This window comes from Lissotriton helveticus, chromosome 5_1 (assembly GCF_964261635.1).
Source record: "Lissotriton helveticus chromosome 5_1, aLisHel1.1, whole genome shotgun sequence".
Taxonomy (NCBI): Eukaryota; Metazoa; Chordata; class Amphibia; order Caudata; family Salamandridae; genus Lissotriton; species Lissotriton helveticus.
The window spans coordinates 693,718,356-693,733,643 of record NC_136065.1 but is presented as its reverse complement, the minus strand read 5'-3'; the positions used below and the strand labels follow the sequence as shown (position 1 = coordinate 693,733,643).

General features: G+C 44.2%; 1 protein-coding gene across 5 annotated transcripts in view; it reads left to right on the top strand.

The window, feature by feature from the left end:
- The window catches only part of P4HA1 (prolyl 4-hydroxylase subunit alpha 1), a 574,677-nt gene extending 561,771 nt beyond the window's left edge, over nt 1-12,906 (top strand). For all 5 annotated transcript variants that reach the window (XM_078643088.1, XM_078643087.1, XM_078643090.1 and 2 more), the window contains one exon: nt 9,803-12,906. In XM_078643088.1, coding sequence (XP_078499214.1) covers nt 9,803-9,870 — 68 coding nt within the window. In that variant the 3' untranslated portion in view covers nt 9,871-12,906. The remainder of the gene's footprint in view (nt 1-9,802) is intronic.
- Nucleotides 12,907-15,288: the final 2,382 nt, after the last annotated feature.

The following is a 15,288-nucleotide window of genomic DNA, read 5'->3' as shown; positions in this document are numbered from 1 at the left end:
TTAACACTAGCGGTTTGTTGCGCAGGCACGCTTGGCTCCGGGTCTTAGGATTCAAACAGGAGGTGCAATCTGCTATCCTAAATCAGCCCTTCGATCAAGAGCATCTTTTTGGGCCTTCAGCTGATCCATCTTTAGAAAAGATGAAAAAAGATGCAGAAACTGCAGTCCATGGGGGCCTTACAATTCCCTTCCCCTAAAGGCTCTTTTCGCCGCTCCTTCTACAGAGCTGGCTCCAAAGTCATTGGCTCAGAACATCCCTCGTCCTCCAAGGGTTACTTTTTGTGGAGGCTACAGAGGCAACAATGGTAAAGGAAGAGGTTGTGGCAACAATAACCGCACCCCCCTACCACCAAACAGTGACTTCCCTGCACTTCCCCCCGATTATCCCACTCCTGTCAGGGAACATTCTTCACAGTTCCTACCTGTCTGGAATTCAATCACAATAGACAGGTGGGTAAGACAAATTATCCAGTATGGTTACAGCCTGGAACGCACCTCTTTCCCCCATCCCCCTCCCCAACATTCCTCTTCGACAACGTCCAATGTCCTCGTAACAGCTAACACTTCTCAAACAAGAGGTTCTCTCTCTGTTACAAAAACATGAGGCACGGGGGTGTACTCACTCTATTTCCTAATTCCAAAAAAGTACGGATCTCTCCGGCCCATATTAGACCTCAGACCGCTAAACCTCTACATTCAGTCGGACCACTTCCACATGGTCACTCTCCAACAGGTACTCCCACTACTTCAACAAGGCGACTTTCTCTCCACTCTCGCTTTAAAGGACACCTGCTTTCATTTTCCCATTTGCCCCGCTCACAGAAAATATCTCAGGTTTGTGGTAGATGGTCAACACTACCAAGTCCTCCCATTCAGGGTGACTACAGCAACCAGAGTCTTCACCAAATGCCTTGGAGTAGTTGCAGCCTACTTAAGAAGACAGCACATTCATGTCTTCCCTTATCTGGACGACTGGCTCATAAAAGCCAAGTCACACAACAACTGTGTGCAACACACACAAAACAATCCAAATGCTTCACACCTTGGGATTCACGATTAACCATATCAAATCCTATCTTCAACAATCCAACAGTATCTTGGGGGTACAATAGACACCTCAAAAGCTCTAGCATACCCCCAACCCAGTCAGGATATGTACCATACAAGCTCTAATAGCAAAATTTCAACCGCAACACTCACTACCAGCGCAAGTGTTTATGCAATTGATCGGGATGATTGCCTCTTGCATTCCCATCGTCCCTCAACCAAGACTCCAATGGCGTCCCTTACAGGAGTGTTTGGCACGTCAGTGGAACCAGGCTAAAGGTCAGCTAGCAGATCTGGTGTTGGTAGATGATCGCACCTATCGCTCTCTGAAGTGGTGGAACACACAAAACCTTTCCAAAGGGTGGCTGTTCCTCGACCCGGTTCCTCAGATAGTGCTAACAACAGACACATCGCTCACCGGCTGGGGAGCTCATCTTCAAACCCATAGTATTCAGGGCATATGGACTCCTCAACAAAAACAATTCCACGTAAATCACCTGGAATTGTTGGCAATCTTCCTAGCGTTAAAATATTTTCAACTCCACCTCTTACGCAAAGCTGTCCTAGTCCGTACAGACAACATGACAGCAATGTATTGTATATAAAAAACAGGGGGACGCACTCTCTCCATCTTTCACACCTAGCTCAAAGCATATGGAGATGGGCCATTCCTCAAAACATATATCTCCTTGCAGAACAACCACCACGAGTACACAATCAAATTGTGGATCTACTCAGTCACCAAAAACAGCAGATCCATGAATGGGAACTTCATCCTCAAGTTCTGCCCCACATTCTTTTAAATGTGGGGCCACCCAGAAATGGACCTGTAGCTTTGCATCAAGGTATCCACACCCATTGTCCAAAGGCAATGCGCTATGGATGAACTGGTCAGGCAAATTTGCTTACGCTTTTCTGCCTCTCCCACTCATTCCGCTGGTGGTTCGGAAACTCAAACAGCATTCCCTCACAATGATCCTAATTGCTCCAACATGGGCCCGACAACCACGGTACACCTCTCACCCAAGCTTCTCACTAAAAACCAAGGAGAGTTAAGGCATCCAGATCCCAATCAACTCAACCTTGCGATTCTGAAGTCTTAGAGTATGGCTACCTTAATCTCCCGCCAGACTGCATGAACATCATTAAAGAGGCTAGACGCCCTACCACTAGAGCTTGCTATGCCCCAAAGTAGAAACCATTTGTAATTTACTGTACAAATAACAAAATCAACCCACTAGATGCTTCCATTCAAAACATCAGCTATTACCTTTTGAATCTACAACAATACAACCTAGCGTATACATCCATTAGACTACATCTTGCGGCAATAGCAGCCTATCTCCAAAACAGATAACATTTGTCTTTGTTTAGGGTACCAGCTATCAAGGCATTTATGGAAGGACTTAAAAGAATAATTCAACCTAGAGTTCCACCCTCTCCAGTCTGGAACCTAAATGTGGTACTTACTAGGCTCATGGGTCCCCCATTTGAACCTATGCATAAATGCGAATTACAATTTCTCACCTGGAAAGTAGCTTTCCTGGTTGCCGTCACCTCTCTCAGAAGAGTCCGTGAACTCCAGGCATTAACCATACAAGGACCATTTCTCTAAATCCATCCTAACAAAGTGTTTCTTAGGACCAACCCAAAATTTCTACCTAAAGTTTCCACCTTAACCAGTCTGTAGAACTCAGTGTTCTTCCCTCTACCAGACTCCGTAGCAGAACGGGCTCTTCACACACTGAACGTAAAAAGAGTGATAGTTTACTACATTGAAAGAACAAAATCTTTTAGAAAGACTAAACTTTTTGTGGCTTTCTCACCACCTCATAAAGGCAATCCTATCTCTAATGCAAAACCAACAGTTGATGGACAGAATGCAGAACAATGTCATACATTCACCCCAGTACAGAGATCTGGGCCTAAATCCATCGTTTTTTTGCACTCCACACCACCCCAGTTCAGACATGGCCATATGCAAATCAGCCTTGACCCTGTACCTCATGGAAACAGTCCAGCCCGAACTGCCAAGCCATGTCTTTGATGGACCGGAATCAAGCATCCTAGGACCGGTTTCTGGCTATCGGCCGTCTTCAGCCAGGATAGCTTAACTCCAGTGATATGGAGAGCATGGGACTCACGTCCGAGCATACCCATCCCACTCGGGGTGACAAATGCAAAACCATCTTCGTCCTCTGTGGTCTTACCTGTTGACTCAGTGGGATCCTTTGTCTCGGGACTTGTCCCTTTTGGTTCTGGTGTCCCTGTCGATCCTTCCTGCCCTGCGTTAGTGGTCTCTGTCGGACAATCTGGCCTGGGGCTTGCCGCTGCAGTCTCCTCCGGTGGTCCTTACGACCGATGCCAGTGCTCTGGGCTGGGGGGCGACTTTGGGGTTGGAGTGCCTTCAGGGTCGGTGGTCCCTCCTGGAGGGTCGTCGGTCATCGAACTGGCGAGAGTTGTCTGCGGTGTGTCGGGCTGTCCGGGGGTTTTGGCTCCTCCTGTTGAACCAGCATGTGTTGATTCGGTCGGACAACTCGGTGACCGTGGCATACTTGAATCCCCAGGGAGGTATCCGTTCTCGGTCCCTGAACGCAGTGGTGTCCCCCTTGGTTTGCTGGGCGGAGTGCCATCTTTTGTCGCTGGTGGCTGTACATGTCCGGGTGGTGGACAATGGGGTGGCAGATGCCCTCAGTCGTTTTTTTCCTGCCTCCCTGGAGTTGGCCTTGACCCCGGTGGCCTTTCGTCTGGTGTGCGTGAGGTTTGGTCTTCCCTTTCTGGACCTCTTTGCTTCCCGGCTCAATGCGCTGCTTCCCCGGTCCTTCTCCCGGATTCCTCAGGAGGGGTATTGGCGGGTGGATGCCCTGACGCTTCCTTGGCCTTCCCGCCTGCTGTACGCCTTTCCTCCTCTGGCTCTGATATCTCGTTTTCTGTCTCTGCTATTGATGGAGGATCGGGAGGTGGTGGTGGTGGTGCCCTTCTGGCCCCGTCAGTCTTGGTTCCCCACTCTGCAGTTGTTGGCTGTTCAGGGTCCTTGGTTCTTCCCCTTCCCCCGTCTCCGTTGAGGTCCTCTCCGATGTTGCCCCTGCGGCGGCTTCGGCTGTCGGTTTGGCGGTTAAGAGGCAGGGGTGGAGGAATAGGGGTCTCCCGGAGCATTTAGCATTGGCTTTTCAGCAGTCTCTGAGGCCTTCTACCCTTCAGTCCTGCGGTCGGCATTGGGGTAACTTCGAGCGTTGGTGTCTTGGCCTGGCGTTGTCTTCCTTGGTTTGTCCTTTGCCAGATGTTCTTCAGTTCCTTTGGGATGGGTTAGAGAAGCGTTTGTCTGTCTCTACTCTTCGGGCTGAGTGGGCTGCTATCAGGACTTTTCGTGCTCCTTGGGAGAATCTGCCTTATGCTGATGGTCTGGTTTCCCGTTTGTTGCGCAGTTTTGCGAATTCCCGTCCTGTGGTTCGACCTTCTTTTCCTCTCTGGGACCTTCCCTGGGTTTTGGTGGCTGCTCCTTTTGAACCTTTGGAGGAGGTTGATTTGAACTTTGTCACCTTTAAGGTCGTTTTTTTGGTGGCTATCACTTCTGCTCGTCGCCTGGGGGAGCTGGGTGCTTTGATGGCTCGGGATTCTGTCCTTTTCTGCTGATGGGGTGGTTCTTCGTTTGGATTCCTCTTTTGTTCCTAAGGTTTCCTCCCAATTCCATCGCACTCAGGAGCTGGTCCTGCCTGCTTTGTGTTCGGCTCAGGTGGATGAGGACGACCTTCCTTGGTCCTTGCTGGATGTTTGCCGGGCTTTGAGGGTCTATGTGGACCGTACTTGTGCCTTTCGGTGTTCTGACTCCCTATTTGTTTCTTTTGGGGCTGTCTCCAGGGTTTGCCCGGCTTCCACTTCTTCCATTGGTCGTTGGTTGAAGCAGGTTATCGTTTCGGCCTATTCCCTTTCTGGTTCTCCTCCCCCGGCTGGGTTCAGGGGCGTTCTACTAGGGGGATGGCTGCTTCCTGGGCGGAGGTTCGTGGGGTGTCTCTTTCGGAGATTTGTAGGGCCGCCACTTGGGCTTCTTCTAATACCTTTGTTATACATTATCGTATCCAGAATGTTCTGGGGGATGACACTAACTTTGGTTTGGGAGTTCTTCGGGCTGTGTGTTCCTGATTTCCCTTTTTTTCTTTTCTACTGTGCTGTTTTCCAATAAACTGCTGGGTTTTGCTGTGGTTCTGTGTCCTGGTGGTTTGTTGTGTGATGATGGTCGGTTGCTGCTTGGGTATTCTCACTTGTTAGTATGAAGGGGACGAGGACAGGAGGGACCTGGGGGTAATGTCCTATTACTTACCGGTAATCTTCATTACTCAGAGTCCCGTTGTCCTCGTCCCCTTCATGCCATCCCTCCCTCCCGGACTTTCCGGCCCTCATCTGGGGCTTGGTGGTCAGGGGGAATGCTGGGTACTGTACCCTTATGTACTCCCAGTAGGGAGGGGAGGGATGTTCCTGCATTCCTGCTTTCTTTTTTCTGTCTCGGAGATAGTTATATACAAAAACAAAGGGCAAAGATCCAAACCCAACACCAGATGGCGATCTGTGCTAAAGCATATGATTCTTACAGCTCTATATGCCAAGAACAGATGCATACTGGGTAAGTAGCATTTTCCTTCTGGTGGAGACTGTCTAACCGCAGATTCCTCAACAATCCTCTCAATACTCCCGGTACTGTGAATTGGACTCTATCCATTAAAAAGATGGGCTGCGCGTCTGGGGGCCAGCTTCAAAACCAACAGTTGTCAGCCTGTAGGGAGTCAAGCCTATATTGGCTTCATTTGTCATTTCTGGAGCGGAAAGGCATGAGTGGGAAGCTGCACAGTGCCACCTGAGAGGTACTACTGAAGAGTTTCCAGATCCAGTTTGACACCTAGGGAAGTATTTAAAAAGTGAGGAACCTGGAGTAATATAGGCGACCAGAAAGAGTGTTACCGAAGTTAAATAACCTGTTCTTTTGAGTTGCCTGCCATTTGTCTAGCTCCGAAGACCTTCCTGATGTCCATCAGGGTGAAGCTGTTGCAGGTTCTCACAGTCAAAACCACTTCTATGTGGTATTACAGTAAACTGGGTGGAGTGGGATCCTCAGCCATGTGCCAGGAGGCTCCATACCTCTTGATTTGGCTTAAGCCTCAAAACATTTCCCTAACGATGAACCACCTAGACCGTGAACCAACTAGCTAGGGTGCTTGAATACCAAAACGACAACTAAGCTGGCTAGGTCTTTTCACCACCTTCGAGAACGTGCAATATCTAAAGGTTCGTGGACTGTAAGGAGCAATTCTTGCTCTCTTTTTAAAGATTCTTATAAATACATGTAAGCTTGCTCTTATAATTCTATAGTTGGGGACTGGTGTATGGCTGCTTTTGGGGGACTTTGAAGGGTACTGTTGTGTGTGTGCAGTGTTATTGCACTTTTTACTTGTATAATGGCAGTGATTTAGAGCCACTGCTACACCACTATTACCCTGCTCAAGTGTTGGAAGTAGGTTGGGCAGCATTCGTCCTCTCGGTCAGATTTAAGCAGCATGATCGCGCAGACGTGCAGCGGTTGCACCAAAGTCAAACCTGTCTGCGCCCGAACATCGCCCAGTGCAAGAACTCTTGATCAAATTTCCTCTCATCGAGACCATATATCAGGGTACTCTAAGGAAGTGCTGCTGTCCCTTAATAGGTAAGAGCTCCCATGGCGTCCCGTTTGTCCAATAATATTACTTGTTTTAGCATTTTGTTTAACTGGGCCCCAGGGCCTAGAGCCAACTTCTTGCAATCGCTAAGTGCTCTTTTGGAAAACTACTCCCATTTGTTGGATTTTGTAACTCTTAGTGATTTTAATTTTCATTTGGAAGCCCTTAAGAATAAGGACACTGAACTTTTAATTGATTGCACGCTAAGCTTTGAGCTGCTACAAATTGTTCCTATCACCACCCACTCACCTGTCCACATTCTTGATGGTATCTTTACTAACAACCCTATACTTTCATTTACTTCTGTCTTGCCGCTGACCTGATCAGACACAAAGCAGTTTTCTTCATATGGAGTTGCCGGGTGAGACTATCAAAAAACAAAACTCCTCATACGACTAAATCCCAACCCTGTCACAAAATTGACTGTAACAGATTGACAGAAATCTGGTGGAAGATATAGATATAGCGACTGCTAATTACTTCCTGGATTGATAATGCTGTTGAGCAGCTAACGCCAATTAAAAACGTACCGCCATTTAAAAACGTACACACATTAGAGATAAACCATCTGCCCTTGGTATTCAACCAAAATAAAGCGACAAAAACGCAGAACAGAACACATATGGAGATAAATGTATAGTTCTCAGGTGAGGGATGGATACAAACAATGTATCACAGACTATAAAGCTTTGATTATTGTCGAAGTCCAATTATTTTTCAGACAAAATTAATTCTGCTAAAAATCGAGCAGATACTTCAATATGGTCAATTCTTTAACCGACATCGACAATAAAAATACCTTTGGCCATTAATTACCATGCCTTCTGTGATAAGCTGGCTGACTACTTTCAACATAAGATAAATGATGTTTATAACCAGTTATAAATTCACAAGGGATTGCAAACAAACTCTTCCGAATTATTTTTATGTGCACTCATGCAAATTTTACTGACTTTTCTCCTCTATTAATGGAACTGGTAATTAAGATTATTGAAACCACTAAATCTGGGGCTCCCAATAATCTTTGCCCGCCTAATATCCTTCATCTGGTACCAAGGACAATCGGCATACATTTTACCACACTCCTACTAAATAACCTCTTCTAATCTAGATTCTTCCATACAACCTAGAAAAAGACATCAATCAAACGATTTATAAAGAAACCCTCATTAAACCCTGCGGAAGTTAGTAGTCATCGCCTTATCTCACTACTTTCGCTTCCTGCTGAAATAACTGAGAAAGCTATGCATACAGAATTGTCATCTTTTCTTGCTACTAAGCAATTGCTTGATTCATCATCAACTTTTAACCATAAAAGTCAAACTAACACCTTTAAAAAAACTCCATCAAATAATTTAACACAAACAGTACATAATACAAAGTTAAATAACAGGCACTTTTGACGGATCCATATTAAAAACAAATTCATATTACCTCAATGACCTAAATGTAACCATAAAAGTTAATCGCAGCTGGAACTAAGCCTAATTGCTGCCCTTAAAAAGCTAAGAATGTGTAGTACTGAGTTGCTTGAGGGCAGCTGTAGAAAGATAAAAGCCAGTCTAACCTGCCTAAAGCTAGCTTTCTAAAGAATAGGGATAATAAGACTTTTTGGAATCTTGTAAAAACTACAAAAAATTAAGAAGTGCGTCATATCCTGTGGAGAATTTTTGTCGCAGCCACAGGTTAAGAGGCACTGCCCTCTGTATGCACCACGGGTATGGGCTAGAAGATAAGGAAAGAGGTTGTGGGTACTTTTGAACCATAGAAGATAGGGCTCAGTTGATGTCATCATCTTCAGCAGGGAACGCCTACGAACGCTGGGCTTCCTCAGCTCCTCCTTTTCCCTGGCCCACGTACGTATTTTCAAGAAATTCTCCATCACCGAGTACGTATCCCTTCTACATATTCCCTCTGGATTCTCAAATAGATCAGCCCTTCCCATCCTGGTAAAACTTTCTCTAACGTGCGTTAACCAGCTAATATGGTTAGAATAGTCAAGGGAGAGACAATCCCTTATGATTTCCTTACTTAGGTCGGTTCCCTTCTTCATCCAGGTTTTCATCCAATATGATAGCAGCTGATAAGCCAGCACATTTGAGAGGAAAGCCATCCCAAGGTCTTTGTGGGCTATGAACGATAAAATACACTGCGGTAAGCAGAGAATCCGTCTCAGAAAAGTGTTTTCAACAGATTGCAATACATCATGCTCGAAATAGCCCCAAATCTCACTCCGATCGGTCTACTTCCTAGTCTAGATGCAGAGTTAAGAACGGCAGCAACAGCCTCAGCAAAATCCCCTCTCTTTCGATTTGTCAAGAGGCGCCAGTTCAAGGCTACATCAAACACCACACCAAGGTATGAAAAAATGCTGGTCTTCGGGACCGGCGTAGCCCCCACCAAAAATGTTTAGGGCTTAGCTGGACGTTGGCCCACCTGCATGATAAACGATTTGCTGTTATTGACCAACAAGTACAAGTCCTCCATAAAATGTACAAAAGAGTTCAGACCTCTCACTGTCCTCTCCATGAGGACCGCATCATCAACTTACAGAAGGACCGGCAAACTTCGCTTGCCCACCTAGGGGTAGTCAGTATTTAATTTCAAATGGACCTGCTCCAGATTGACTGCATGCCTAAGACCGCATTTGGGAATGCTGGCGTTTTCATGTGTTCACATTTTAAAGCTAGACCTATTGGCATTATCAGTGCTTGTTTTATTTGCTAACTGGAAGGTGGATTTTCAGTTTGTTTGCCTTAGCTACCATCTTTCCTTCATTGGATAGCAGTAAGGTGATAGATGGATATGCTTGAATTAATCTAAACCACTGAATTACTACTTGCATATCCATACTGTCACCTTTTTTGGCACAGCTCCATCCATATTCCTAGCATCACATTTTGATATCTACCTCTTCGATGATTGGGCTAACATCACATTCTCTTACTGCTTGCGGAGCTCATTGGTCTTTTGTTATGAAATCGGTCCTTCTTGACCTTTTTGTTTATTTTCTGTGCATTCTAATATACTCTAATTTTTATCTTTTCCAGTGTCCAATAAATGGATCCATGAACGCGGGCAGGAGTTCAGACGGCCTTGTGGCTTGTCCGAATTGTAAAAGACGTACTCCTCAGACATATCCTCATGGTCAACCGCTCCAAATCTCAACAGTAAACATCAAATGTACATTTCTACATTTTGTAACCGTTGACTAAAAATACACTTCAGGTCCTGTTCTGGAACCCTCAGCCAGGTGCTTCTGATGAAGATAAAACTACGCCAGTTTACTTCGTTGCTCATTTTTAACTGTATTCCATACCAAATGGGTTTTACAAATATGAAGACAATGTACAGGTCCAACGAAGGAGTCATAGGAAAAGACATCAGACTATTTATGAATGTGCTGTTCTCTGTGAACCAACGTCTACCCTCTACCATATTTTCCATGAGCAGTTCTTCAAATAAAATAAATGTGCAATAAGAATTAATTTTCCTCCAGTGTTAAATCTTAGTCTTTTCACATAACAATATAATGAAACTCAAAACACTAGCACGCAGGATGGAAAACTGTGGATAGATTCAGTCTTCAAGTCTGTATTCTAGCTTTGAAAGTGACTCTTTTTGAGTGCATTTGCAGATCCGTTTTTTGCACATCACGGACTGCTCTTGGGTATTAAAACATTTTGCCAGTTCCGGTTTTTTCTACATTAGCTCTGTCGTGCATAAAGCACATGCTGCTTGCACGTGCTTTTGGTTTTTCCACTCTTCTCAAAGGGTTGAAGAGATGGCAAACCGTGCCAAATTAACTAACTTGATAATCTCAGAAATGGGTTGAATAAGAGCATTTCAGGTTTGCACCTGATACCGACTATTTCATAAATGGTGCCTAGTATTTGCGTAAAGTTGCTTTACATGATAGTAAATCTGTACAAAGTTGTGAGGCTGCAAAGTTGATATTAGCACCATACACAGCACAGGGTTAAATACGGTGACGGTTTCTTGTAAGCGTTAAAGGGAATAAGGTAGACCCGCACTGCTAGAGTGGTTTGTAAAGCAGAGTTATTGTTTTTAAAGTGGTGTTCACAATAGAAATGAAAGACCACTCATTACTTGACTACTTTAATAGGTCTCCACAGGGAATGTGATGCTAAAATAATGTTTTGAAAGCGAGCAACAGTTTTTGGTAGAGCTCTTCCCCTGTAAGAACCAGAGCTACAGCAATCCAGCCAGGCAACTCTTTCGTCTTTGTCCTTGATTCTCCTTTGCAGTACAGTCCAAAACGTGCTTCTTTTATTTTCTTGAGCAAATTCAGCCTGGTTATATCTGACAGTACGTGACATTTTAAGATTCAATTTAAACCTTGTGCCTTAAGTCGTTGGAAAAGCAAACTCAGACTGAAAGCTGTGACAATTCCAACTTCTCATATGCTATGATTAAAAATCCAAACATGTTTTACTTGTTGATTTCAAAATGTATATTGTGGCGATAAAAACCTATTTATAATCTCATCATTGTGTTTTTTATTTTAAGTGCTTTTAAAATTTTTGTATAGGTAAGAATGTTTTCTGCAAGCGGGGAAGGTTATAATGTCATTTGAATGCACTCCTAAGGAGTGAAGAGCTTTCAACCAAATTGGTGCTGCTTTTACACAGGAAGTACTCTTTTGCTGTTCTCTAGTGTGTGTTTAACTAAAACAAAAATAGTTACCTTGACTCTCGGAACGAGTGAAAAAAGAGAAAAAAAGACTACTGCAGAATACCCCAAAATGGCTAACGTCTGTGTGTAATACCTCAATGGCTTTGATTTAAAAATACCCTTTTTCATAATGTCTTAAATCCATTGACATTCTTTAAATTTGAAGGGTTAAGTCAGTAGAGTGTTATGTGCAAAGAATGCTAGTTGGACACAGATCCAAAATTAATTACTCCCGCTCCCCCAGCCTAGCACTGCCCTCCTAGAGTGCACTTATCGATCTTGTTTTAGAATAGTATACTATAAAATTGAAAGCTCCTGCCTCTTGCATCACGTGTTTCTTGCTCACTGCCAAAACTTTAACAATGGAAACAAAAAGGTGTATTGCTGTAGGGTTTAATATTCGACAAACCAATGCTGTTTTTTTAAAGTTATGATTTGCCAACAAAGAGTTCTAGCGGCGTTTTTTACATTCATATTTTGTGACCTAGCATCTCTGAACCACTCAGTATTGCTCAAACGACAATATTGTTTAAGCATGTAGCTCGGCCTGCATTAATTATGGGTTTTTATAGAGCACTAGTAATGCTTTTAAACTAATATCAGTCGAGACAGCCATCCACTTCATTAAACTAAGCGCTTGAGTGGCAGAGTAAGGCCCATAATGCCCCAAACGGGCTGTAGCTACATTTACTCTAAGTGCCTTCATTGAAAAGCATGCGAGGCCTGTATAGACGTGACGAGTACTACCAGTTCTTACGTCCAGCACAGTGTTTCATCTTGAAAGCAGTATGCCAGTTTTTGTAGGTTGACATTTAGGGATGCAAGTGCCACATGTTTAAACTGTGATGGGTTAGTTCCAGTCATATATGTTGGCTCTCTAGTTTGTGTAATTGCATCAAATGGTAGAATCCATTTTGAAGTCCTCTTTTGTCTATTAATTGGAAGTATTCTACAAATGTTGTTTACCTGTTCTTCAAAACAAACATTTAATGTGATTTGCACATTTTTAAAGAGTAGTTATGGGCCTTTGGGCAAAGGTGGATTAATGATTTGTTTATTGTGACAAAGCAGGGCCGGTGGTTAGACCATGGTATGTGCAATCTCTGGGTCCAGCGAAAACAGCCATTTTGCACACAATTTGATCTTACAAATTGTGTGTGTTACTTGCAGTAAGAATATGTTTAATGTATAACTGTATAAAACAATCCCGTTTAAGCTTGCTGCTAATTTCACTGGTGTTGTTGAAAGTGGTCCTTTTGAAACAAGGGCTCGGCCTCCTGTGTGAATGCAGCGCTCCTTTTATGTGAAATATAATGCTAAAACTGTTGGGCTCACAAAGTGATTGGCATCATTTCCTGACTATTTTTTAAACAACTTTGTTATGCAAGTTTCTTAATGTGCAATCAGGCTCAAATCTAAAACGGCTGTTTTTGCAGTAAAACGTCCACTATGATAAAAATTGTGTGTGGTGTCATTTTTTGGGTTGTTTGAATCTGTTTATTGGAAAAGAAATTCTGTTTTCAGTTGATCGCTCGATACACATTTCAACGAACAGTCCAGTATCGAAATACACAGCATCCAGTGCGATATATAACGCAGAAAATCAGACAGTACAGAGCAATAGTTGAATTGAGTATTCTACACGTCTAATATATTTACGACTGTGTAATGTTAAGTCCATAAGATAGGTTTTCTTTCTGTAACATGCTTATTTATAACCTATGTCCAATGGGTGCAATTCTGTGTCCCTAGTAATCCAGCAATAGTACAGTTCCCACATTGAACATTCACAATTGGTGCATTTCACAGAGTCACACTTTTTAAAACCGTGAACTATGATACCTCTAACTCAGCAATGCATCAAACTGGGCAGCTATGCAACTTTAGATTGCTCTAGTCACCCTCCACGATTGACATGGACTGTGTGGAGTATTCGTAATAGAAGAGGGATTTGGGGAATGGGCGTTGTGGCAATGTAGAAAGTAAGAAAGAAGTCAATCTACGTTTGCAGTCCGCTACACCGGGGCCTCTGTTATAGCGTCAGTGGTTATAACTGGCTCATCTGCACAGGTAGCTTGTAAAGCAGTTACGATGGTGTCCCAGTAAGTGGTAATGGGATATTTTCAAAGGCCGAGCATACATTCCTTATCAAGAGCTATGCTTTCGGCTTGAGCCCAATTGACTATCGAGTGCTTCCAGGCCACAAATGGAGGGGGGTATTGGGGACTTCCATAATAATGAGTCTATTATCTACTATAAATCTGAAGTCTAAGAAACTGGAAGTTACCCTGTGTTTCTTATGTCTGCCGTACAGCTCCTGCAGACATTTCTCCTATTTTTGTAGATCTGGAAGCTCTGTGCAAGTAGATACGGTTGTTGTGATGGTTTACCAGTAAGTTTGCAGGGAGGGGCAAGTCCAGGGCATAAGGAGTAAATTAGTGTCTGTGTATGTGCAGCATGGGCAAGCTTTGTCAGTTCTGTGATAAAACCTGTTTATATTGACGGGTGAGATGATCCCTGTGCATTATAAAAAACTGTATACGTTTGAATCCGGCATTAATTGGCATGTGCTAGGTCTCTCCAGTAATAAAACCCATTCCTTGTCAGCGTAAGGGCGTGATAAATCCTACTCCCAGCAGTGCCATAAAGTGAGGAGCAGTGTAAGAGCGAAGAGAATCTGCAAGCCCGCATGTGTGGCGTCTGTCTCCCCACATCACTTGTAAGTATTGGACTGTGAGATGGGTTGGTAGCTCAGTGGTTATACCCCCCTGCGGTTTCTCAGTGTAGTAATCAGCAAATTATCAGCAAAAAGTGGCCGGGGGACAGGCCATCCTCGTCCATCAGTGTCTCGTATGATGTCAGTGTGCCATTTCTATACAAGTCACCCAATGTGCGCAAACTCAGTGTGCATTTGTTGTCAGTTCGGTCATCGTTGCACCTGTAGCCCTAGGCATACCCAGAATTGCCAACTCTGGAGCGTAAGGGAGAATGTTTAGTGATGTATAGGCATCTACAATAGCAACAGTTTGCTACTTCTAGTCACAGCGGTTCTTTTGCCCCCAGTTTTGTGCAGGGGTGAAATAGATGTGTAATTGCAGACAGGTTCCAGCCTTGTGAGGACGTCACAGTGTCTGGTAGGTATAGTCCTGCCAGCCACTGAGCGATCCATTGAATTTGGGTAGATAAGTAATATTGCTCGAACTGCGGGGCAGCTAAGCCTCCGCTATCCGTGGGGGCGCAGAGCTTCGCCAAAGCAATACTGCATGTGGATTTGTTCCAAATAAATTCCCTAACCTGTTGGTTAAATTTCGGAAAGAACGCAGCCAGGATGTAGATAGACACCGAGGAGAAAGGGGAATAAACAGGACTTTGCCCAATTGACTTATAGCACTGAGATGGCCGCAAAGTGTGTCAAGGTGGAGACTATCGTGGTAGGGGCATTATAAATGTCCCTCAGGTACAGTTATATGTCGGCATATATTATTAAATTTGGTCCGTCGCCTGTTGCAGCGCTAATGCTTGTGGTTCCATAGCCAGTGAAAATAATGGCGAAAGCGGACAGCCCTGCCTTGTTCTTCTGTGGATGGGGATGCCTTTTCATAGCAGGGGTCTCTTCTTGACCCTGATGAGAAGATTAGTGTGTAACTATTTCACCAGGCTATGGAAGCGATTGCCTATACCATAGTTGGCCAGGGCAAAAAACAAGTAGTCCCACTCCAGTGAATCAAAGGCCTTTTTAAGGTCTAGGAGCAGACATCCCACCCAAAGCCAGACAGCAGGGGCGTAAGTTAGAACCTGGAAAAAATTACGTAGGTTCAAGGTGGTGTTACATGTGGGGACA